General features: G+C 41.9%; 1 protein-coding gene across 3 annotated transcripts in view; it reads left to right on the forward strand.

Annotated features, from left to right (window-relative positions):
- Positions 1–25020, forward strand: part of Tmem135 (transmembrane protein 135) — a 233508-nt gene that overhangs the window by 17188 nt on the left and 191300 nt on the right. For 2 of the 3 annotated variants that reach the window (XM_052714208.1, XM_052714209.1), the window contains exons 1-2: positions 122–466; positions 24568–24695. In XM_052714208.1, coding sequence (XP_052570168.1) covers positions 326–466; positions 24568–24695 — 269 coding nt within the window. In that variant the 5' untranslated portion in view covers positions 122–325. Of the gene's footprint in view, positions 1–121; positions 467–24567; positions 24696–25020 lie in introns of those variants that run through there. The other variant, XM_052714210.1, reaches the window with a different exon arrangement.

The following is a 25020-nucleotide window of genomic DNA, read 5'->3' on the forward strand; positions in this document are numbered from 1 at the left end:
AGTGCGTCCCTGAGCCGCGCTCGCTCGCGGAGGGTAAAGGTGCTCTCTTCCTCCGCGCGCCCGGAGCCCGCGCCCGCCCGCCCACCCGCGGGAGCGCGCACGCACCGTCGCTCCCCGCCTTCGCCGTGCGTGCCCCGCCCCCTCGCGCTGCCATACGCGGACCGGCCAACATCCGAGGACTCCGGCCTGGAGTAACCCGCTCGCGTGACCTTTCCGCGCCCCGCACGCCTAGGCCAGCTCGGCGCCCGTCCCGCCGTTGCGTGTCCGCCGCCCTCGCCGAGCCCTGCGGTCCTCTGACCACGCGCAGTCACCACCGCCGCTCGTCATGGCGGCCCTCAGCAAGTCCATCCCTCATAACTGCTACGAGATCGGCCACACTTGGCACCCCTCCTGCCGGGTCTCCTTCCTGCAGATCACTTGGGGCGCCCTGGAGGAGTCCCTCAAGATCTACGCGCCCCTGTACCTGGTGAGCAGGGCCGGCGCGTGTGCAGGACGGGCCTCCCGGAGCTCGTTGCTCCTGGGGCAGCTTTAGGGGTGGTGGGAGGCCCCGGGGGAGTCCTCGGCGGAAGGAGGGGGAGGGGACCCCGAGGGCGAGCTGTCACCGGACGCCTGTTGCTAGGATGGGGGTGTGCACCTGATTTGCAGGGTCGAGAGTGCCGGACACTTGAGAACCTGGATCCAGGGACTTTGTGATGGAGAGGTGTTGGAGCGCACTTAGTGCATGCCCGAGTCTCTTCCTTAGCCCCCTTTACCTCCTCCTTGCCCCTTTCTCGTATGAAAAAGGGCATGCTTCACCACAAGCCCTGGGGCCACAGATCTTCTCTCAGTTCGAGATGACAGAGATGTGACTTGAGGGTTTTGCTCTTTGAAAGTTTCCAGAGTAGACTCCTGGTTTGAGAATTTGTGCGGTGATTTCGAGTCATTGAAGGTGTTTTAGGACATCTGACTTATGTCGCCGAGGTAATTTTCTTGCACAGGTTTACATGTAGGGCAGTTTATAGAGTATCTGAAAACCTAACCTATAACACTGACAACTGATAAGGATATTTTCTCCTAAAGAGCGTCACTGTTTTCTTCAGTAACCACATCCTTGGCATTAAAGATCGATTACTTGGCCACTAAAGTTCATTGTCATTTTCTTATCTGTTGAAATCTGTGTACAAAGAAGGTAGACATCATATTTTGTATGTTTCCTAAAAGTTTATTCACTATCCAATGGATGATCAATTCTTTTTTGTTGAAGTAATAATTTGGACCAATGACATCCTTCCTTGACAGTATGATTATGCTTGTAACTTATGGAGAAGTCTAATTCGTAATTATTGACACAACACAGGAAGAAATAGTGACCCCCTTTGAGTTTGTAGAAGCCAACTTTCACTTTTATGGTGTAGACTGGTGCTTCTCCACCTTTAATGTATTTCAAGAAAATCCCAGGGATCTTGTTAGAATGGGGTTTCCGATTCAGTAGGTCTTGGTGGGGGCTGGAGAGTAAATTTTGATAAACTGTAAAGGTATATTGATACTGGGGAATCCCGCCCCCCCCTTTAGTAGTAAGGCTTCAGATTAGAGGCCAATAATAGACTTTTATTTATGTAAATCTGTATCTGCATATACATTTTCCCTCAAAGACTGCTGTTATTGGCTCTTCTGTATGAATTATGGCCAGCCTTTGATTCATTATTACTATGTTATTATTATTTGGTGTTGCTGGGGTTCTTAACCCATTGTCTTGAACTGTCAAGACAAGAGTTCTACTGTTAAACTTTGCCCCAGATTTTTTTTTTTTTACATCAACAAATACATTGGGCTCTTAATCAGCTGCACAAAAAGACTGTTCTAGGCTGGGGAGGTAGCTCAGTGGTAGGGCCTTTGCTTAGCATGTGCAAGGTCCTATGTTCTGACTCCTTGCCCAGTTCCATCACCCTTGACAAAAGAAAACAAGACAAAACTAATCCCAGCAATTTGTTCAGAGATTGTTCTTGACTTCAAAGATTAGGAACTAGATGAGAAGAATGTTTACACTATGTTATTTCTCCCAAGAGCCACACAGAATCATTTATTCATTCATTCATTTGATGAACACTTGTTGAATGCCTGGTATTTGTTATATTTACAGCTTATACAATTTATTAATTCTATTCTGTGTTAGGGTCATTGAGGGAAGCAACTGGGGCAGAGATTCTCCTACTGTAGCAAGGTAGCATCAGTGGGGATCAAGAAAAGACTTGTCATACAATTACGTTTTCAACTAGATTAAATAGTTCTTGAGAACAAATTTCCTATCGTGTGGCTTTATATTTTTTTTTACCCTTGTGTATTTCACACTGTTGCTTATCAGTGGTTGTGAAGTGAAATTGGTGACAGCTGACTGGGGTTTTATTTTAAGTGAAACAGATTAGAAAATGTTAGCCCATTTCAGGCACTAAGGCTAAACAGTGCAATTTGACTTAGACCTTGATATAAATGTGAGTGTGTGTGTGTGTGTGTGTGTGTGTGTGTGTGTGTGTGTGTGTGTGGCTAAGTAGAGCACATAGTCACACTGTACTTTCTGTAGGACTTCTGTAGTTGCTGATCTGGGTTTGCATCTCACCTCTGTCAGTTACCATCTGACTTTATGCATGTATCCTTTTTTGTGTTTGTGTGTGGTGAGGTAAGATAGTGCACTAGTGATCTCCCACATATTTTCTGTGATCTTTTTTTCCATTTTGGAGGCAAGGTCTTATGACCTTGAACTTTGGATTCTCCAGCCTCGACCTCTCAGCACCTAGGGTTACAGGTGGGCACCAACCAGGCATGGTTTATATAGTGCTCCTATCAAACTCAGAGCCTTCTGCATCCTAGGTAGGCACTCTGCCGACTGAGCTATAGCCCTAGCTTGTAATGTGTCTTGAATACATGTTTTTTTCTTTCTCTCCTCTCCAGTGGCACTTAGGAGTAAAGTCTGCTTCCAGTTAGAGTTAGTGGAATTTGACTTTGGCCTTGAAAATAAGATTGGACTTGATTTATGATGTAAGTGTATAGGGCGCACATTAACAGAGGGAGGTAATAGTGTGACTTGAGGGAGAAACCCAAGAGTTTTGTAAGAGAAAGAAAATGTACAATGTATAAAACAAAGGCTTGTTTGTAGTTCGGTACTATAATTCCTCTTGAACATTCTGTGTTTGCTCCTTCACACATTTTGTCTTATACAGCTGTGACTCCATCTGAAGATTATCCCCACTTCATGAATAAGGAAACAGAACATTAGAGAAATTAATCCTGCTTTATAAGATTTTAGGGTAGTGCCGGGCGGTGGTGGCGCACGCCTTTAATCCCAGCACTCGGGAGGCAGAGCCAGGCGGATCTCTGTGAGTTCGAGGCCAGCCTGGACTACCAAGTGAGTTCCAGGAGAGGCGCAAAGCTACACAGAGAAACCCTGTCTCGAAAAACCAAAAAAAAAAAAAAAAAGATTTTAGGGTAGTAAGGTAAAAGGACAGGGTTATGACCTTGTTTTGTGATCCAATATCACACCAAAGGTCAGGCCAAAGGAACAGTTTGTTTTTGTTTTATTTTTTTAGCCAAGGAGGTTACAGGAACACATGCTTCAAAAGGATGAGGAATCCTGTGGCAGTCGCTGTGGAGTTGGAAGGATGGTTAGGAGTTGTAGTTACTTCATCTAATGGTCCAGAGAGTTAGAAGTCCCATGGAATCCCAGCTGTGCTTCCCAGGCAGCGTGATCTAAGGAAAATTAGATTTTATCTCTTTCTATCTTGCTAAAAGATAATTTACCATGTTTCAGGGTTTTTGTTTGGACTTTGAGTAGGATGGCAGTGTGTAGCAATAGCAGCTGACATAGTAAGCCCCTAGTGCAGTGGGTCTGCTGTTGAAATATGTCCATATGATGGCTCCGTCTCCTATTAGAGCAGACAGCTTTTATTCAGAACCAGCACTGTTCGCAAGTTCTGAATGAGTTCAGGTATGAATGAACGGACTGTAGACTAGTCCAGGGGTAGGTTGGCGTGTGGCATACTTGCCAGAGGAAATGAAAGGGCAGTTTTAGAGGCATCTCACTGGAAGAATAAACAGGACACGAAGAAGGAGGATTTGGGGACAGCATGAAGACCTGCTAATTAATATTTATAGGGCTATAGATCATGTGGGAGCCATTGCTTTCATTGATAGAAATGGAGGCATCTGACTGGAAGACTTTGGTAAGGACAATATTCTGGAACCTGTAAAATGGGCCTTATATTATTTCCCTTTCATTTGAAATAAGCATTACTCTAATGGATTCTGTACTTTCCTCATATTGTTCTCTTGTTCTATGCGCTTGTCCTCATTTTTCTTTTACCTTCTGCTTAAGACATTTTCAAGTGTAGACATACCATTTTTTATTCTGATGAACAATTTAGAGTTCAATTATAAAGAAATATAAAATGCCAATTTTGATTCAGCGATTAATACAGTGGAGTAATCGATAAAGAGAACGAATGCTTCAGAAAGTTACTAGAAATCATTTCATAGAGTTTTGTGAAGTCATATAAAGCTTCCTCCCATGAGATTTAGATCATGTTAAATCCCTTCACTTGACAATCCTAAAGTGATTTAAACTCCTAGTACTACTGACGATTCACAAAGAATGGTGGTTAATAAGAATTGTTATTCTCTATGTAAATAGATTGCCACAGATAAATTTATAGTAGAAAGTATGGCATCCCTAAAGACAGACTCAGTTCATTTGATCAAAGGTAGGGTTTAACTCGGCAATTTAATTTTTTAAAAAATTTTATGTGCATTGGTGTTTTCCCTGCATGTGTATTTGTATGAGGATGTGGGTCCCCTGGAACTAACAGACAGTTGTGAGCTGCCATGTGGGTGCTGGGAATTGAATCTGGGTCCTCTGGAAGAGCAGCAGTGTTCTTAACCCCTCTAGCCATCTCTCTAGCCTCAACTCAGCAATTTCTGTATTCTTTTTTAGCTAGGATAATATATCCAGAGAAGAGTGAGCTATTCAAGTTACCTAATATTTTTGTATCAGGATACATACGACCTTCCATAGTCGATTGTTATTATTATTGTTAATTATTGTTATAAAAATGGGAACCCCATCATCCAACATTAGATGTACATGTCTTTGCACTTTTATGTCTTGGTGAATTATTCCCTTTATCAATATGTGGTGGCCTTTGTGTCTTCTAATTAATGCTGGCTTGAAGACTAGTTCATCAGGTAGCAGATTAGCTTCACAGGCTTGGTTTTAGTTTCCATTCACATCATAGATTGGTTCATACTTTGACTCTCAGTCTGTGTCTGTCCTTTCCATGTGGAGAATATTTCTCAGAGACAACAGATTATCCGACATAATAATAATAATAATAATAATAATAATAATAATAATAATATAATTATTATTTTTAACCCCGTCAACTGGTCTATATCTCTTTATTGGGGTGTTGAAGTCATTTACATTTAAAGTTATTATTGAGAGAGTTTTGCTGACCCATATACTTTTGTTGTTTGCTTTTGTGATTGGTTGGATTATTTGTTCTTTTCTTTATCTTGCTGGTATTATGGGTTTGCTGTTCTACTGTGTTGGACATAATGGATTGTTAACTTGCTTTCATGAAATTTGTCCTTACTTCTTTGTTAATTTAAAAAAAGTAGCTTTGGTGGTGGTTATTTCAGAGCTTGAAATACATTGATCTTTCCTTTCCTGGTTTTTAGGGTTGTTAATGAGGGATTTGATGTTACTCTGATGTGCATGTCCTTGTATGTGAGCTGGTGTCCATCCCTTACAGCTTTAATAGTGCTTCCTTGTACTTTTTTTTTTTTTTTTTTTGGCTTTTCGAGACAAGGTTTCTCTGTGTAGTTTTGGTGCCTGTCCTGGATCTCATTCTGTAGACCAGGCTGGCCTCAAACTCACAGAGATCTGCCTGGCTTTGCCTCCTGAGTGCTGGGATTAAAGGCGTGTGCCACCACCACCCGGCTTTCCTTGTACTTTTGACTTGTTGATTATAATCTCTTGTGAAGGGGTTCTTTTCTTGTCATGTGTATTTAGGGTTCTAGATACCTCTTCTGTTTTTGTACCTACTGTTTCTTTAGATTTGGGAACTATTGTACTAGCTATGGAGTAGATTCTGTATGCTGTCAATTTTTATTTCTTTCTCTTACCATTTAGAATTCTTAGGTTTGGTGTGTTGATTTTATCTCAGAGTCCTTGGTTATTGTTATTGGTAGTAGTATTATTGATGCTTTGTTGAGTTTATTGGTTGTTTTAAAACCCATTGTTTTAGTGATTCATTGAATTTTTATTTCCAAAATTTATATATCCTTTAAAACTCTCAATTTCGCTGGGTTGTGGTGGCACACACCTTTAATCCCAGCACTCTGGAGGCACAGCCAGGCGGATCTCTGTGAATTCGAGGCCAGCCTGGGCTATAGAGTGATTTCCAGGACAGACTCCAAAGCTACACAGAGAAACCCTGTCTCGAAAAACCAAAAAAAACCCTCTCCATTTCCTTTTCTATTTTTCTGACTTTTCTTCCATATTGCTGGTTTTCTCAACCACTTTTCTGACTTTCTCCTCTATATCGATTGCTTGCTTCCTTTCTAAGTCCTCAGCTGACTTCTTCATTCTTTTGCTATCCTGTTTTCTGTTTGGGGTCACTTTCCATTTTTACTAGCAAACATTTGAGAACTTCATCTGGCCTTTGACATCTTCAGTGTCCTTGAATGCAGCAGTTCAATGAGAAGGTGTGACCTTGGTGAGGAATACTGTAGTCGTTGTGTTCCCGTGCCTGCATCCCTGCGTTATTTGTGTTTGCTGGTTTGGGCATCTCTTCCTGTTTCACTTGAGGATCTTCTTACCTTGTAGACTGCTCCTGTGCTATCGAGAGAGAAGGCAAACTGTTGCAGAAGCAGAAACTCCAAATCGTACAAGATGCAGAAACAGACTTCAACTCAACCAGCACACTAGCATGTCGCCCGTTTCCATAAAAAGAAAGTGGTGGGCGATGCAGTTAAAAAGTATTTGGGGTAAATGTGGAAACAGTGAATGGGTCAGGTGAATTCAGGGAGCAGGGAGGAGGGATGAAGGGGAAGAGAGAGTTTGTAAGCAAGAAGTAAGAGGAGAAATTATTGTGAAGAAAAGGAAAAGAGCAAGAGATTAGAAAAAAAATAAACAGTAAAAAGATTCCCTAATTATGAGAACATTCTTAACCAATTTTACATCAGTGTAAGAAGGGGTATAAACACATAAGCATCAAAGCTAAAATCATAACAATAAAAAATACCTAAGTCCCACCAGAATATGCCTAATTTCAAAATATTACTAAATGCATAGTAGAAAAGAGGTAAAACAGCCCCCCTGAAGAAAAGAAAGAAAAAATTGTCTAATAAATTAGAAAATGTTAATACAGTTATATAGCTTTATGAAGGAGAATAAAAAATAATAGCATAAAAAAGCTGTCTTAAAAACCTGTTAACATTATATTGGGAAAAAAGGGAGGGCACATGGGACCCCCCTCCAAAAAAGGATGGCCTATTTATTGGAGAGGGTTCCCTTCTGGATCCTTCAGTGTTGAGGGCTGCTGAGTGTAGTCAGGGGCAGGCTTGTGTCAGGTGAACTTGTGGGGTCTTAACTAACAAGACTTTGTTGAGCACTGTCTGCTAGCCACCGGGAGCACTCTTCCCTTTGTCTACCAAGAGCTTCTGCTGGCCACACTCGGCCTTGCAGTCTGTGGGCTGAGCAGGCAGGCTCTTTCAGTCTGCTGAGATGCTTCAGCATGGCCAGTATTCTAGGTGGGATTGTTCGGAGTTGTGTAGGGAATCAGGGAAGCAACCATCACATCGAAATCTGTACAGGTAGTTCAAAACTTGTTATGCATTGATCTCTCTGCTGGACCTTCAGATTTCCCCAGTTCCACAGCAGTGATATTAACATGCTTTTAAGACAGCTTTTATGCTATTATTTTTATTCACACAGCAATTACCTTGAACCAGAGGTTGATAGACTGCCAGACCTCAGTCTCTGGGCACTTGAATTCGAGAGCAATGGTTTTCAACCTGTGGGTCATGACCTCTTTGGGGGTCGCATATTAGATACCCTGCATATCAGATTTTTACATTACGATTCGTAACAGTAGCAAAATTACAGTTAAGAAGTAGTAACTAAATAACTTTATGTTTACCTTGAGGAACTGTATTAAAGGGTCACAGTACCAGGAAGGTTGAGAACTGCTGTTCTAGAGTAACTCTAGAGTAAGCTGAGCAGTTCTATTCCAGGCTCTAAGCATGAGTGAGGCTAATTTTCCCTATACACTCCACCACCTGGGCCAATCCTGTGGCTGCCAACACTTTTTGGCTTGTCAGCATCCAGTTCTCTTGCTGTCTACACCTGTCTCCCCAGACTTCCCTCACTGAGTGTGGTAGGTTAAATTCAGCATACCCAGATTGGTCCTATTGTCAGGGCCCCAGGGTAACTCAGTTTTAAACAATTGATTCCCTCCAAGATGGCACCTGGTCCCATGCCGCTTAGCTAAGGGAATGCTCATTCACTTCTGACTCGTTACTCTGCAGCGGTTGCCATCTCTCTGAGACTGGGTTTGAGATGTGTTTCCTAGGGTTGCCCTGTGGGCAGGCCCCTGCAGCTCTTTTCCCTGGAGCTGCCTGGATTTCCTTTTGGATGGTGCTTTGGCTTCTCCTGATGGCTGGAGCTGAGGTCAGGCTGCTGCTTTTCAGTCAGCATCCTTCTTTTTCTCCATTCTTCAACTGACTGTCATCCATTTTGGGAATTTCTGAAGCTCTTCCTTTCTGTTCTTTTTCTTTTTTTCTTATCCTGACCCCTCTCCTTCACTGGCTACTATTACCTATTTTACTCAGTCTTGCACTATGCTTTGTAACAATAATCTTTGTATTTTTACAATTTGTGTACAGATTGATGCTCACTCAAAAGTTCACTTGTAATATTTAATGTTCCTGTGTATTTCATCATTTCTACTAACAAAATATATAAAAATAGACTTTTAGAAATTATATTGTAGAGATGGCCCAGCAGCTAAGGGTGCCTACTGCTGCAGAGGACTCAAGTTCCGATTCCGGCGTCCACATCTGGTGGCTTACAACCACTTGTAACTCCAGCTCCAAGATCCAGTGCCACCTTCTGGCCTTCTCAGGCCCCTGCACTCGTGTGTACATAACCACACAAAGACACATGCATACACATAATTTTAAAAAGAAAGTTTATCTTATATTTTTTATGTTGGCTATTACTTCACATTTAAAGTAACTGGAGTTCCTCAACACTTGCACACAGGGAGACCCTTGTAAGTCCCAGACAAAAATGAAGGAAAGCATGGTGGTGCATTCTGTTGTGGATTTTACAGTGCTCACTTGCACAGTTGGAGTATGAATCCTGTGGTGTTCAGTACTTAGGTATGTCCCCTAAGAAGGAAAAGTTGTCCATTAACCTTTTTTAATTATCATTTTCATAGGCAGCTTCCTTCAGGACCTCCTGACTAGTATGTTAGATATCCCTTTTGCCTAGTCAAATCCACACACTCTTTAGCACTTTGGGGAAGGAATACTTTAAAACATGCATTTTCACTCTTTTAGATGCATAGGTCTTTTCAGAGTATGAAATGCTTATTCAGTACTTACTTGAACTGTAAAATCTAACAAATCTGTTATAATCTCATAAGCTTGTCTATGATCAAGTCATTATCTTTAGGCCTTTAGTAAATATTTAACTAAGAATTGGGATTCCTAGGAATAAACAATTTATTGAGTGTCCAGTTATTTTGCAAAGGACCTGAAAACAACAATGAAGAAATCAGTGATATGGATGGAGTTTTTTTTTTTTTTTTTTTTTTTTTAAGACAGGGTTTCTCTGTATAGTGTAGTTTTGATCCCTGTCCTAGATCTCACTCTGTAGACCAGGCTGGCCTCGAACTCACAGAGATCCACTTGGCTCTGCTGGGATTAAAGGCATGTGCCACTGCCTCCTGGCTGGCTGGAATTTTTAAAGGCACTGGCTTAGCCCAGTTTCTATAAAGAGTAAGAGCAGAGTGAATGTTTTGGTAATAGGCTTTAGCTCCCCCCCCCCCCCCCCCCCCCAGGGGCCTACCCTGTCTGGCCTAGAACTTATTGTATAGCTCACACTGGCTTTGAACTCACAGAAACCCATGTTTGTCTCTGGAGTGCTGGGATTAAAGGTGTGTGTTATCACACCTGGCTGTAATAGGTTCTTAAAAAATTTAAAACAAAACTAATCAAGGATCCCTGAAGTCATTAAATAATTCAAACTGCTGAAAAACATCTGTCTTGCTTATCTGACCTTAAGAGATCATGGAGTTGTTATAAATTGACTTTGCTTGAGGTCTCATTTCGGGGTATAAGTGAGAGAGGCTTATTTTATCTCTGGCTCCTCATTAAGTAATCCATACCTTTTCTTACTTTGTTACTATTCATTTGGAAATGGAGCAGTGTCTTTGGTGTTTTTTTCTTTTAAATAATGAGTGTATTTATTAACATGCCTGTTTGAGGTCCTTCACCTTGTTTTCTTATGTGACTTCTTGTTATTCTTTGTTTGGCTCATTGAGGGCAAAGTACAACTGCCAACGTATCACTTCTGGTTGAGAGTTGAGGGCCTGCTGTTGCAGTAAACACTTTCTCAATCCACCCTTTCCCTTACTGGCTATGGCGTGGAGCTGGCCCGCAGTTTACCCTTAGCTGCCCCATAGATCAGGGATGAAATTAACAGGTGCAATCCACATTCTAAATGACAATGCACTGTCACTGCTTATGTTTTGGGTCCAGCAGATTCTCAATAAAGCAGGTATTTATTTGATTAAAAGAATCTTAGGCCGTCAAATCCTGAGTGTTTTCAATGCCAACATTATTTCCATTTGTGTGGTCACTAGGAAACGCTCTTCAACTAAGTAAGAGTGGTTTCCCTGAAAAAGTTCATATTCCTCAAAAATAATCTATTTTGAAAAGAAAAGTCCATTTTGGTAGCAGGACACACCTGGAATCCAGGGACTAAGTCCACACTTAAGCTGCCCAGTGACTTTGTGCTCATCAGTCTGCTTTTATACCCAGCATCCCTGGTGGTGCCATTAGGTACAGATTGTTTTGAATAATTAGACCTTTACTTTTTTTTTTCAAACTTGCAGCCCCAAAACGCCCCTGCACAGGAGACAGTAAGTTAATCAGGGCAATGTGGATTTCTTCATGTGCCCATGGCCTTATTTACAGCCTGGGGAGCATAGTGTAACTCTTTGCCCCGAGTCCTCACTTCCTCTCACCCTGCCTCTTCCAATTATTATTTCTACAGTAAGTCAGGATTGGAGGGAATGTGGAGATTGTAGTTAAAGGGGGCAGCTACAAAACATGACAGAATTGTTTAATCTGGAATAAATGTTGTTAGGTGATGTATGGCATGTTGCTAGGTTTTTACCATGTTCTACTTTGCAGGGCTAGAAAGCCTTTCTCAGGAAAATGACCTAGTGATTATATGACTGCCCTGGGAAAATATATATGGGGCTTAATGTTTAGCCACAGGAATAAACTCCAGCACAAGGAAATGGAGAGGAATAAGGGATTATTACTTTTTAGAGTTTATTGGACAATTTCCTATGTCTTATACCCCGGCCAAAATTTGATTTTTTTCCCTTCAAATTTCATGTCTTTTTACACTTGAAGGCAAAACTGGAAGAAAATGTTACCTTAGACCAGTTAAAGGTTTTGAGAGCTGGAAGCTCCCTTCTCAGATCTACATTTTAAATTCTAGCAGACAGTTTTAGTTATAAATAAATGTTATTAGCAAAACCATTTTGAATAACTTCTGTTTCTCCATACTATTCCCTAAGAGGTAAATTGAGGTTTTAGGCAAAATAGTTACTAAGAAGTAAGCTTTTTTTTAAGTGTGTGTGTGTGTGTGTGTGTGTGTGTGTGTGTGTGTGTATGTGTATGTATGTATATGCATGTACATGTGTGTGTTCTTGTGTGTGAGTGTGGGCACATGCTTTTTACAAGTCACATGAAGGTTAGAGGATACCAGGGTAACTTTGGATTTCAATCCTTGCCTTCCACATTGTTTGAGTCAGCGTCCCCCATTCCTCCCTGCATAGACCATGCTGTCATTGAGCTTCTGAGGCATCACCTGTGTCCTCCAGCCATCTTGCCATAGGAATGCTGGGGTTGCAGATGTTCACTGCTGCATCCAGATTTACATGGGTTGGAGGGATCCAAACACAGAGCATCACACTTGTGTGGCAAGCACTTCACCCGCGGAGTTGTAGTGCTGGCCCCTAAGTACCTTTTAAAATGTTCTTTTTCTCTGCTCTTGCTCTTTTTTCACTCACTCATGATTAACTTTCATGGTTAGGTTTTTTTTTTTTTTTTTTTTCCCCTTCCTGGTTTGGGTAAGTATTCTGTTACCTTGTTTAAAAGCAGTTAAAGATGTTGTATCTACCAGCTACTGTGGACTGATGACTAGACTCCATCTAAACATCTCCCTATCTCCCTGCCTTCCATCTTTCTATTTACTGAGTGTACTGGGATTGAACTCAGGACCCCAGGTATGTAAAGCAAGCACTCTACTGCTGAGCTGCATCCCCACGTTAGCAAACAACTTGGTTGTACTTTTTAGTCAAGACATATCTGTGAATCTCTGATTTCTTCCATTCCACTTGCCTGTCCTCCTGCGTGTGAACTTAGCTTGCTTGCATCCACTTTGAGGGTTCAGTTCATTCATTCCATTGTTATTCTTGGTGTTCTTACTGGACAAACAGGACTAAAACACAGGTGCCTTCTGTTTCTCTTCCGAGTTAAGTCTATATTGCGAAGGGCATTATTAGACTATTATCAGAAGGGCATATTGGTCAGGACATCAGTCACAGGGTTCTGGTTGAAGTTGCAGTCATGCATAGCGTGCTGCCTGGTGAAGGCTGAAGCGACACTGCTGTGTTTTCAAGGTTGTCCCTCAGTGCAGGAGCAGTAGCTACTTCACTTGTGAGGGTGATGGTGCAGGGCTTGCCTGAATATTATTCTTGGCCATGTTTCCAGGACACCTTTAAAGTTCCCCTTACCTTGTATATAAATTTGAAAGTAGAGGACAGGGAGGACATAAGAGGTGAACAGTGGGAGGTTTAATGGTCACCATTACAGCTTGATGAATGATTTTCTTGTATAGCAGAAAATTAGGGGAAACTTTGAAGATCTTCCCACACACACTGTTAATAATGAGTTGCCCTAGTTTTTAGTTTAATTTTTACTTATTTTTATTACATGTATTTAGTGTGTATGTGCATGTATGCCTGCGTGTGTGTGTGTGTGTGTGTGTGTGTGTGTGTGTGTGTGTGTGTGTGTGTGTGTATGTGTGTCTGTCTGTGTGCCATGGCGTTTGTGTGGTCAGAGGAGAACTTTTGGGAATTGGTTCTTTCCTTTCACCCTGTGTATTCATGGTATTGAACTTGGGTCATCAAGCTTGGTGGTGAGTACTGCTGAGCCCTCTTTTTGGCCCTCCTTTGGCTTTTCATTATAAGCTGGTTGCCTTGATCTCATGAGGCTGTGCAGTGTGGTGCATTGGCTGTGAGTTACATGATCTGAGGGTTGGTTTTATTTTTTTCTTTTTCCTCTGTGATAGTGTGATTTCCACCTATATAAATAGAGAATAATCACGCCTTCACTACATCATGGCTTTCTGTGGGACACTTGTAAAAAACTGTGTGAGTGAAATCTTTGAAAACTGTAAGAAGATGTGTAAATATATGTGGTACTTGGTTTGTCATTTTCTTTTGAGACATTTAAATTTGGCTTTTATAGCTTGTAATTTTAACCTTATAAATAGGAATGTGGAATCAATTCAGATGCATTGTGTCTTTTAAAGGACAGAATTGTGTGTGTGCGTGTGTGTGTATGTGTGTGTGTGTGTGTGTGTGTGTGTGTGTGTGTGTGTGTGTGTGGTGCACTTAGCCTTCTTTATCAATGGATCTATGTTTGGGATTCAGTCAAATGTGGACTAAAAATACAGTTATGTGCTGCAGAAGCCATTTTGGTCAACAAGACCATGTATATGACAGTATATACCATGTATATCTGTGAAAGGCTCTTCTATGTCCCAGTAGGGTATTCAGCTAGGGACAAAACATGTGGATCTTTGGAGGGACATTTAAATTCCACACTATTTCATTCTGATCTGGCACCCAAAGGCTTATGTTCTTCTCGCAGAGCAAAATGTATTCAGGCTGTCTCTAAGAATTCCTTCAGTGTTAACTGTCCCGTGATTGCTAAAAAGTCTCAAGTCCAACGTTTCCTCTGAGGCTCAAGGCATCAGGTATGGACCTCTACAGAGGTGTAAAAAGCAAGGTTGTCTGCTTCCAAGATACACAGAATAAACATTCTTATTCCAAAAGGGAGGTATTCAGGAATAAAGAGCAGGGATTAGATCAAAGCAAGACTAGATCCCGGGATGGCGAACTTTACATCTTAGCTCTGTATCTGGTATCTGATGTCTGTCCCGGTTAGCTAATTTGCAAGGAACAAAGATTGTTATAACAGTTTTGGGGCCCTCACATCATGGTCACATGACCCTATTGCTTTTGGGCCTCTGGATAGACGGAATGGAGCCTCTCTAGGGCTTGGGTAGCTTCACCCTAAGGGCCATTCTGGCTGCAGTCCATTTGGCTGCTCTCTGAGGCTGTGTTAGCATGCCCTGTGCAGCTTTTCTTGCCAGATATGCTGTGTTCCAGGTACTCCATCTTCCAGAGCCTTGATTGCAGCCTTGACTTCACACATTGCTCCACAGAACTCTGCCCGAGTGATGACTGTAGTTCCGTCTGTCTGACTTCCCAGGCTTTCCTCTGAAGCTTTGTTTGAAGCCTTTGGACAACACCATGGTCTGCTTGATGGCCCAAGCTCTACCTGTGCCCATTAGTTCTTGACCCACAGTTAGCTCTGCATTCATGATAGTGGTACACAGGACAATTCCCAAGACAGTCCTGGTCGATCATGGTGCCCTGGGGTCCCTTCTCAACTAAAAGTCCTTGAAACAGACTTACACGTGTCTACCTTTGAGCCTGTGATGGCATGGGTGGTGTCCTGCTTATTTCTGAGATGTTCTCAAGGTATTCTCATCCTATTTTATTTTAAAGATGCAAAGTATTTCGCTTCTTTAGAAAAAAATGTGAAAAAATATTTCTTTTTATTATGTATATAGTGTTTGGCCTTCGTGTGTGTCTGTGCACCACGTGTGTGCTGTACCTGTGGAGGCCAGAGGATGCATGGTGTCAGATGCTCTGGAAACAGTGTTATAGACCATTGTGAGCTGCCAAAAGGATGCTGGAAATTGAACCTGGGTCCTCTGGAAGAGCAGCCAGTGGCCTTACCTGCTGAGCCATCTCTTCAGCTCCTACTTGTCTTCTTAGGTGTTTTCAGTCTCCTTAGCAGTTGCACCCTGTCTGGTAACACCTTTAACCTCTTTCTCCACCCCTCCACCCCCCAGGCTGAGAGTATTCAAATCTTCCTCTTTTGCTTTTTGTTCCCAGCTCTTGTTGAAAGTCTGGCTAACAAAAGCCAGCATTATCCGTGCTACTGTGCAAATGCTGTGCTGTCTTGGAATCACCTCTAAACTCAGTTCTCCACAAAGTCTCAGGCATGCACACAATGCAGGCATTTCTTGCTTTTTCTTTTTTGTTATAGTGTCATGAGGTTGGCACGTAGTAATCTCTAGTGGAATCTTCCTTCCTATCTGAAACTTCATCTGCCCAGTCTTTACTTTCTGTATTTCTCTCAGTGTGTTGTTTCTCTGTGCCCCATAGAGACACCTACCATTCCTTGCTTATAGCATTCTATGCATTTTCTCACCTATACCTTCTAATTCTTTTCTGATTCTTTCAACAAACCAATTCTGTGGCCCTGTCCACATTGTCTAGGCATGGACACAGTTCCAACCCTACTTTTGGTGACAGTTTTCTGTATTAGTTTTGTATCACAATAACAAAATGCCTAGGTCAATCAGTGTGAGAAGAGGAAACACGTGTTTTGTTTCATGGATTGGTTTCAGTGCATGGCCGGCTTGGCTCTGTTGATTTTGGGCCTCTAATTGGGCAGCAAATACATCATGGTGGTTGTGTGTGTCAGAAGACATGGTCTCATCTGATGGCAATAGGAAGCGGAGAGGAGACTGCATCCTATGTTCCACTCAAAAACATACCTCAGTGGCCTAATGCTTTGACTGGTTATCATCTCCTAATGTTTCCATGCTCCCCAAATATGGCACAGGCTGGGGATCAAACCTGTATCTTCGGAGAATATTTAAGACATTGTAGTAATGTGCAAGATGCGTTTGCCATTTTCTTTAAAGCGGCTGTTCTCAATAAGGGGCAGTTTTACCTCCTAAGAGATCTTTGGCAATGTCTGCAGACTGTTTTGGTTCTCAAGACAAGGGGATGCTGTTGGCATCTTGTCCCACTAGGAAGGAGGGGGCAGGGATAGAATAACCTTGTAATGCACAGGGTAGCTCCTAAAACATCACATTGGCCCTCGATGTCAATAGTGTTGAATTGTTGGGAGATCTTTCTTTAAAAAAATTCTTATTTACCAGTGATTACTCTAAGAGTAGATACAGCATAAAATCTATTACTGTAAACTATTATATTTTTCAAAGAAACTAGATTTGTTACATCTAGAAATGGGGTTATCTAGAAGAGATTAGTGACCAACCTCTGGGATAAAAGTGAAGGCTAATTTACAGCTTGGTACTAATCAGGCTAAGGCTATGGTTAGCCCTTTGAGAGCCAATTAGACTTGTCCTAGTCCATGGTCAATGGCTACAGTGTCAACGCTGGCATACTATTGCTATGGAAAATATATGGCGCTAATCACATGGGCAATCACAAATGAACAACAAGGGAATATGAATGCGTAAATATGAATGTGAAGTGCATAAGACCTTGATGGATGGTAAGTGATGCTAGTATTGTAGCAAGGAGTTAGAGCCCATAGAGGGGATGTGTCCATAGAGCCAGCACCTCGAGGGGCCAAGCACTAGGAGGGAACTTGAACACTGCTACCTGGCCTCAGAAGTTTGTCTCTCCTCTGTCTGCGCTTTGTGCTCCTTGGCTTGGTCTACATCGGCCCCTCATGAGTTCGCTCATGCTGCCACTGTTCCTTGACACATGCTTGTCATGTTCACAAAGGTGTTTGCTTATGTTTCAGTGTTTTATGGAATTTAGGTCTGAGGTCCATCTCAGAGCACTTTTTGTTAATTGTATCTCCATCCGCTGATACCTGATGTTTCCAGTATCATTTATTAAAAAAAAACACAGTTTTTTTTTTAAAGGTGAAAAAGGAGCTCACTGTGATATTTAATTAGCCTTTTCATTATTGATTGATTTATATTTTTTAAAAAGATTTTTATTTTGCTGGGCTGGGGTGGCACATGCCTTTAATCCCAGCACTTGGGAGGAGAGGCAGGCGGATCCCTGTGAGTTCGAGGCCAGCCTGGTTTACAGAGTGAGATCCAGGACAGGAACCAAAACAACACAGAGAAACCCTGTCTCGAAAAACCAAAAAAAAAAAAAAAAAAAAAAAAAAGATTTTTATTTTATGTAAGTGTTTTGCCTGTATGGATGTATACCACGTGTGTGCAATGCCACTGGAGGCCAGAAGAGGGAGTTAGGTCCTCTGGAACTGGAGTCACAGATAATTGTGAGTTGCCATTGTGGGCCCTGAGAACCAAATTTGGGTCTTCTGCAGGAGCAGCAAATGGTATTAACCTTTGAGCCATTGCTCTAGCCCCTTCCTCTCTTTATTTAAGAAGTGAGGAAATTGGACTCTAAACATGTAAACAAGGATCCTCCATACAAATTGTTGTAGAGTGGAGATTAAAAATCAAATGTGAATGTTTTATATTATATCTTTGTGGTTATTGCTATTTCCTAGTCATATTTTAAATAATTAGAAATCGTTACTTTCTCATACTACGTCCTCACCCTGTTATTATAAATTATGACACATTTTATATAGAATGCCTGGAATATATGATGGCAAAAGAAGAAAATTAGCAATTTATACCCCATTTAGGATAGCAGTGCATTGCATTTTAGTGTTTTTCATATATGTCCCTTACTGTTTTGCAGTATGTCTTTTCCCTTTTATATGTCCTATTTTTAGTTATCATTAATCTTCTAAAACAATATTACATAAATATAAATCTTTATATATAGTTTAGCCATAATTTGATGATATACCTTGTTTTCAGCTAAATTTTTATATGAAAAGTGAAAAGTTCACAAGGAGTTAGCATAGAGTTACTAGGTCAGAGCATATGAACAGTGAAAGGTCTTTGAGATAAGAAGTGATGCTTCTGAAGTTGTTTGATGATGTCACATCTGAGTATGAGAGTTTTAAAAATGACTTCAAGGCCAGCCAGTTGTTGGTGTATTGTTTGCTTAGGCAGGGTTTTAAGCTGTTCACACTGCAGCACTCTGTGTGCATGGAGAATGAGAATGTTATGTCGCATGCTGGAACACTTGTATGATCACTCCGCCTGGACTCCAGGCTTCTCCCGACCATAGACTGCTCAGGTGTCTCAGCGACTTGTAAACCCTGGCGGTAAGCACTGGATAACAGCACAGTGACAAGAAAGTCCTGATTTCTTGAGCTTTGTGTCAGGTTTTCCCTTTATTTCAACAGACTGTACAGTTTGCTTTTACCAATATTATACAAATGTCAAATTTCTCTACTTTCCCGTTAGTGGACATTTAGATTGTGCTGGTATTTGTGGTTGATTGCAGATGCTGGAGAATGGTCTTTTGGTGGAAAGAAACATTGTATATTCTGGGCATACACTCAGGAGTAGAATTACTGACTCATAAGAGTAGATGTATGATTAGATGTAGTCCGTATTATCAAACAGCTTTCCACAGGAGCTGTACCAGTTTTACAGTATCACCAGCAATGTATGAGGACTTCGTTTGTGCCCCATTCCCACCAGCACTCTGTATGGGCTTTTCATTTTCATGATTTTGGTGTGTGTGTTTCGTGGGGTACTTCTCCAATGGCAGTCTGAACTGTGTGGGGACTTTTTGAATACACTTTTGAAAACAAAATGAACTCCTTATTTTGAGGTAAAAGTAGATTAAGATACAACTGGAAGAAATAATAGTGATCCCGTGAACTTTTTATCCAGTTTCTTCCAATGGTATCCTCTTGCCAGACAGTACAACAGGATTGCAGTAAAGTACTGCCATTGATGCAGTCAAGACAGAATATAAGCTGGGAGATGGCTCGGTTGGTAGAGGGCTTTAGTTCATGAGTAGGAGGACCTGAGCTGGGTATAGTGGTGCACACCTTTAAACCCAGCACTAGGGAGGTAGAGGCAGGTGGATGGATCTCTGTGAGTTCCAGGACAGCCAGAGCTACATGGTGAGACTCTCTCTCAAAAAAAAAAAAAAAAAAAAAAAAAAAAAAGGCAGGAGGAGGACCTGAGTTTGGATTGTTACCACTCATTAACTGCTATGCATGGAGCTTTGTGCTTGTAATCCTGGTGACTGGGAGGCAGAGACAGGAGGACTCTGGGTCACTAGCCAACTAGTGTAGTAGAATCTGTGATTTCAGGTCCAATGAGAGACTCACAAAACGAGGTAGACAGAGATCAAGGGAGACATCGGACATCAACCTCTGGCTCCCAGAGGCACACGGGAATGTTCACATGCATAGACTACACACAAATGTGGATAGAGACATAGACACAAAGACACAGAATAGGGGCTGGAGACTTGGTTCAGTGCTAAGTGCACTGCCTGCTCTTCCTGAAGACCTGGGTTCAGTTCTTAGCACGTGCATGGTGGCTCTCAACCATCTATAATGCTATTTCTGGGGCATTGGACTTCCCCTTCTGGCCTCCAAGGGCATTGCATGTGCGTGGTGCAGATTATGGACGGGCAAAACACCAATTCACATTAAGAAAAAGACAGAGCAATTTTGTCAGGGCAAGCATCCTTGCCTTTGGCTTTTTATAGCTTCTATCTTCCTCATCCTTCTCCCTTTAGTTTCCGTCAGCCAGTAATTTATTCTTCACTTCTACACCTGTCATCAGAACAGTGTTATACAAGTGTGGAAGTGTACAGTGTGTGATCCTTTGAGATTGGCCCTTTTACCTTAGCATAGGCTGTTTCATATTACTGTTTTATGTCTTTTTTCCTTTTAAAATTTGTTTTGAAAATTTCATACATGTTTTTTTAGTTAGGGTTACTCTTGCTATGTTGAAACATGGCCAAACGCAAGATGGAGAGGAAAGGGATTATTTGGCTTAAACTTGCACATCATAGTCTGTCACTGAAGGAAGTCAGGCAGGAACTGAAACAGAGCAGGAACCTGGAGGCAGGAGCTGATGCAGAGGCTATGGAGGGGTGCTGCTTACTGGCTTGCTCTCCATGTCTTGCTCAGCCTGCTTTCTTACAGAACCCAGGGCGACCAGCCCAGGGATGCTCCACCCACAATGGGCTGGGCCCTCCTCCATCAGTCACTAATTAAAAAAATGCCCTACAGACAGATATTAAGAAGGCATTTTTTCCTGTTGACGTTTCCTCCTTTCAGATAACTCTAGGTTGTGTCAAGTAGTCATAAAACTTGCCAAAACACGTGTGTACAGTGTATCTGCTTAATCCCCACTCCTCCATCCAGCCCCCTTTCTCCCTACATCATGTCTCCCAATTGCATGTCAATTTCATGTAGTTTTTTTAAAAACCTACTGACCCCAATTAGTGCTGTTCCTATGCATAGTGTGTGAAGTTATCCACAGCGGCATGGGCAACTAACCAGTGGTCATCTTCAACCCTAAAGAAAAATGACCCTCCATTCCCGCCATTAGCCCCTCAGCTAAGGGTGGGGCATCAGCAGCCCCTCCTCCTCCATGCTAGACTTTGTAAAGCTCTCGAGCTTGTGGAGGTCTTGTGCAGGCTACCAACACCAGCTGCTGTGAGCGTCCAGAGGCCAGCCTTTGACAGCACGCTTCTCTGTCCTCAGCTTTTATATTTGTTCCATTCCTTCCTGCATGATGTTTTTTTTTGAACCTTTTTGGGGAGAGGGGATTGGCATATATGGGTGTTCAGCATGACTGACTGCTCACAGTTGCTTATTCCCTGCAGTTTGAGCAGGTAAATGAGCTCTGCATTAACCACTACCCTCTGCAATAAGAAGTTTCTCTGCCCAAGGCTGAGAGCTGTGATTTGGGCCTTTTTTAAGTTGTTGGGTAGTAGCTATTCCATGGACACATCTCAGTTTGTTAAACCACTAACCTATTGAAAAACATCTGGTTTCATAATTTGACAATTATGAGCCAAGCTGTTATAAACATTTGTACACAAGTGACTTGTTAACATGAATTTTTATTTCTTAAAGATAAATAAATACTCAGGACAGCAATTACTGCTCCTATGGCAGTTGCTTGATTAGTTTTTCAGCAAACTGCCAAAGTGTCCTGTAGCTTATCTTTATCATATTACAGTTCTGCTAGCAACAAATGACAGATGAGTGCACAGGTTGTTTGAATTCTTGCTGGCATTTGTTTTTGCCATTGTGTGTTGTGTGCCTTTGTAAGGTGTGGACACACGTGTGTGTGAGTGTGTGTGTGTGTGTGTGTGTGTGTGTGTGTGTGTGTGTGACAGAGAGAGAGAGAGAGAGAGAGAGAGAGAGAGAGAGAGAGAGAGAGAGAGAGAGAGAGAGAGATCTACATGTAGGGGTTAGAGTCAGTGTCCATCTCGGGTGTGTTCCTCTGTCACTTCTCCACCTTCCTTTTTTGAGACAGTGCCTTTGATTTGAACTGGAAACACTTCATTTCAGCTTCCCTTTCTGTTCGAGAATGTCTTTTCCTATCTTTATTCTAATTGGATTGTGTTTGTATTGCTGACTTTAAGATTTCTTTATATATATGCACACACACATATATAATGAAATGTCAGTCTTTTGTTAGAGGTGGGCTTTCTATTTTTTCCCTATTCTGCAGCATATCTGTTGTTCTCCTGACAAGTCTTTCGCCAAGAAATGAAGTCCAGTATATCAAATGTCCCTTTCACTTTTGGTGTCAAGTCTAAAACCTCTTTGCTTTGCCTCATTTTCTTAAAGTTTTCTCCATTTCCCCCACAAGTTTTGTAGTTTTCTACATTACATAATGTCTGTGATCCATATTGAATTACTTTTTGCACAAAATGTGAAATCTAGGTTACTGTTCCTTCTGCCTCTCTCTTTCCAACTTGTGGATGGCCCCTAGTTTCACCACATCTGTTGAAAAGACTTTCTTCCCTCTGTGGAGTTGTTTTTGTTTCTTTATCAAAAATTAGATGTATTTGGAGGAACTTCTTGGTTCAGCATTGTTCTAGTCATCTGTTTTTCTGTTGCATTGTCAATAGTGTGCAGTCAGATTCAGTAGCTCCTTTTTCTACATTTTGTTTTTTCTTATTTATAGTGATTCTCTTTCCTTTGCTTTCTATGTAGATTACAGAATAGTCTATTTATGTTCTCAGAGATCTCTTTAGCAGTGTGATAGGAATTGTGTTGGATCTGCATTTCACATCAGGGAGAATGGACATCTAATCATGAACATGACATGTACAGTAGATTTTGAATCTCCCCAAAGACCCGTGTGTTGAAGGCTTAGTTCCCTGACTCCAGTGCTATTGGAAGATGGAGGAAGCCTTAGTGGCAGGGCTGGTGGAAGGAAGTTAGGTCATTGGGGACCATTGAAGGGAGGATTGAAACTGTGGCCCTTTTTTGTTTCTCTCCCCCGATTTCTGGCTGCCATGTTTTCCCACTCTGATATGTTGCCTTACCACCCACAAAAGCACAGAGCCAGCTCCTGAGCAGGGACCCTCGAAACTGAGCGCCAAACCCTTTTCTCCTGGCAAGCTCTTTACCACAGGGTTCTGTCTTGTCACAGTGAGGAGAAGTTGACTAAAGGCAAGTCTCTTGTTTGTTCTCTGGCGGTGCATAGTTTCATCAGCAGCACCTTTCTCTGGATTAGCACACTGCCATATTGTGATTTGTTATTTACCCCCGCTCCCCCAGACTTTTATATTCCTTGAAGGTAGGACTGGGCCATCTCTTTTGTTTTTCTTTATATGCATGGCTGTTGAGTTGCAATAGGAGAGATAGTCAGTTTCAGAGACCTTAAGGGTGAAATAAGACCTTAGAAGAGGCCACTGGATTTGCTGGGCTCCGACCTCAGGCCGGGATCTCTCCAGAAAGATAGGGGATGAAGGAAGAGGCTTTCAGCCTTCCTTTCTTACACTTCTCTGATTGCCTAATCTGCCCTAACCTTTGTTTCTTTGGTGAGGTTTCACAACTCTGGCCAAAGATTCCCTCTCACCTGTGAGGACTGTTACTATCAGTTCAACTGCTCTCCTCCTCCCCAACCTTTAACCTGCCTGTGTTACCCCACTCCAGTGACCCTCCATGTGCATTAGAGTGCCCACAACTACTTTCTATAGTTAGATCCCTATCAGGGGCATAGTATGATCAGTTTTTACTTAATTCACCGTAACATTAATATTGTTTTCAGAGTAAACTCATATTTTGATTTTTTATATTATTTCACTATTCCAGAGTTTTGGTGGTTTTAATTTAATCTGGAAATCATCCTTTTAAATTCAAAATTTACCAGAATCAAAACAAACAAACAAACAAACCAACCAACCAACCAACCAACCAACAAACAAATATGTATTTTCAATTTAAAATTAAGAGCTGAATCATAAAGGTTAATATTTTTCATCTTAAAATTAAAAGGTGAATCACTTCCAGGTTTTTAATTTTTGAATGTCTGTAGTATTTAGGGCTTTCCCATGTCATCATCCGAGGACAGTTTGTAGGAGTAGCTTCTCTCTTTCTCCCACGTGACTTCTGGGGATGGCACTCAGATCCCAAGGCTTGGGCGCAGTGCCTTTATCCTCTGAGGTAGCTTGTTGGCCCATCTTTAAGGTCTTGATTTTCCCCCATGGCCCTAGAATGCCAGAAGTCATTAATTTGATGCTTTTTTTATGCCTCTCCTCTATCCCTCCCAGCTGCTGTTTGAGTCCCCGAGTCATTGCTGTGTTTTTGGTATCAGTCACTGAGGTGCTCCGAGGGTGCTGGGCTGGTAATGGCTAATGGAGCTTTGCTGTGGCATGCCATTTTATTTGGATGGCAAGTTACCTTTTCTTTTCTAAAGTATGTTTTTCATTTGAAAACTGCTTTTACGGCTTTACACATACCTACTTTGGAGCTGACTCATCATGTGACCATGTTGAAATTATTTTTATTATGCCTTTTTTATTCTTATTTTTGTTTTTATTACATGTACCTGCCTTGAAGCTCACGCATCATATGCCTGTCTTGGAGCTGACTCATCACGTGATGAAAGCTGTCGATATTTTCAACTTAAGTGAATGCAAACATCGTCTGTTCTAAAACTTTGTTCATATAGAGGAGCTAGGCAAATGGCAGAGTTTTTTACTTTAGTCTTTAGCATATGCTTTTATTCAGTAACTTCCACATAAGAGTGAATCTAAGTGATTGGCTGAAATAACAGAGCCTCTCTCTTTCCAGATTGCAGCCGTTCTCCGGAAGCGGAAGCTGGAGTATTACCTGTACAAGCTGCTCCCTGAGATCCTCCAGTCTGCCTCTTTCCTGACCGCTAATGGGGCCTTGTATATTACTTTCTTCTGTGTTTTAAGGTTGGTGCTCATAATCACCACTGCATGTTAATGAATTTGCTATATTGAAATGGAAACTGTCTTGCTGTTCTGTTGCTGTGAAGAAACACCACAACTGAGGCAACTTACAAAGGCATTTCATTGGGGGCTTCCATACAGTTTCAGAGGGTGAGAGTCCATGATGAACATGGCAGGGAGCATGGCTGCTGGCAGCCCTGGCACTGGAGCAGTAGCTGAGAATACACATCCTGATCCTGATCCACAGGTGGCTGGGAAGAGGGAGAGGAGGAAGAGGGAGGGACAGTGGGAGAAAGAGGCAAGAGAGGACACTGGCCTGGTGTGGGCT

The sequence above is a fragment of the Peromyscus californicus genome, unplaced genomic scaffold (genome assembly GCF_007827085.1).
Source record: "Peromyscus californicus insignis strain IS unplaced genomic scaffold, ASM782708v3 Scaffold_4__1_contigs__length_199733344, whole genome shotgun sequence".
Classification (NCBI taxonomy): domain Eukaryota; kingdom Metazoa; phylum Chordata; class Mammalia; order Rodentia; family Cricetidae; genus Peromyscus; species Peromyscus californicus.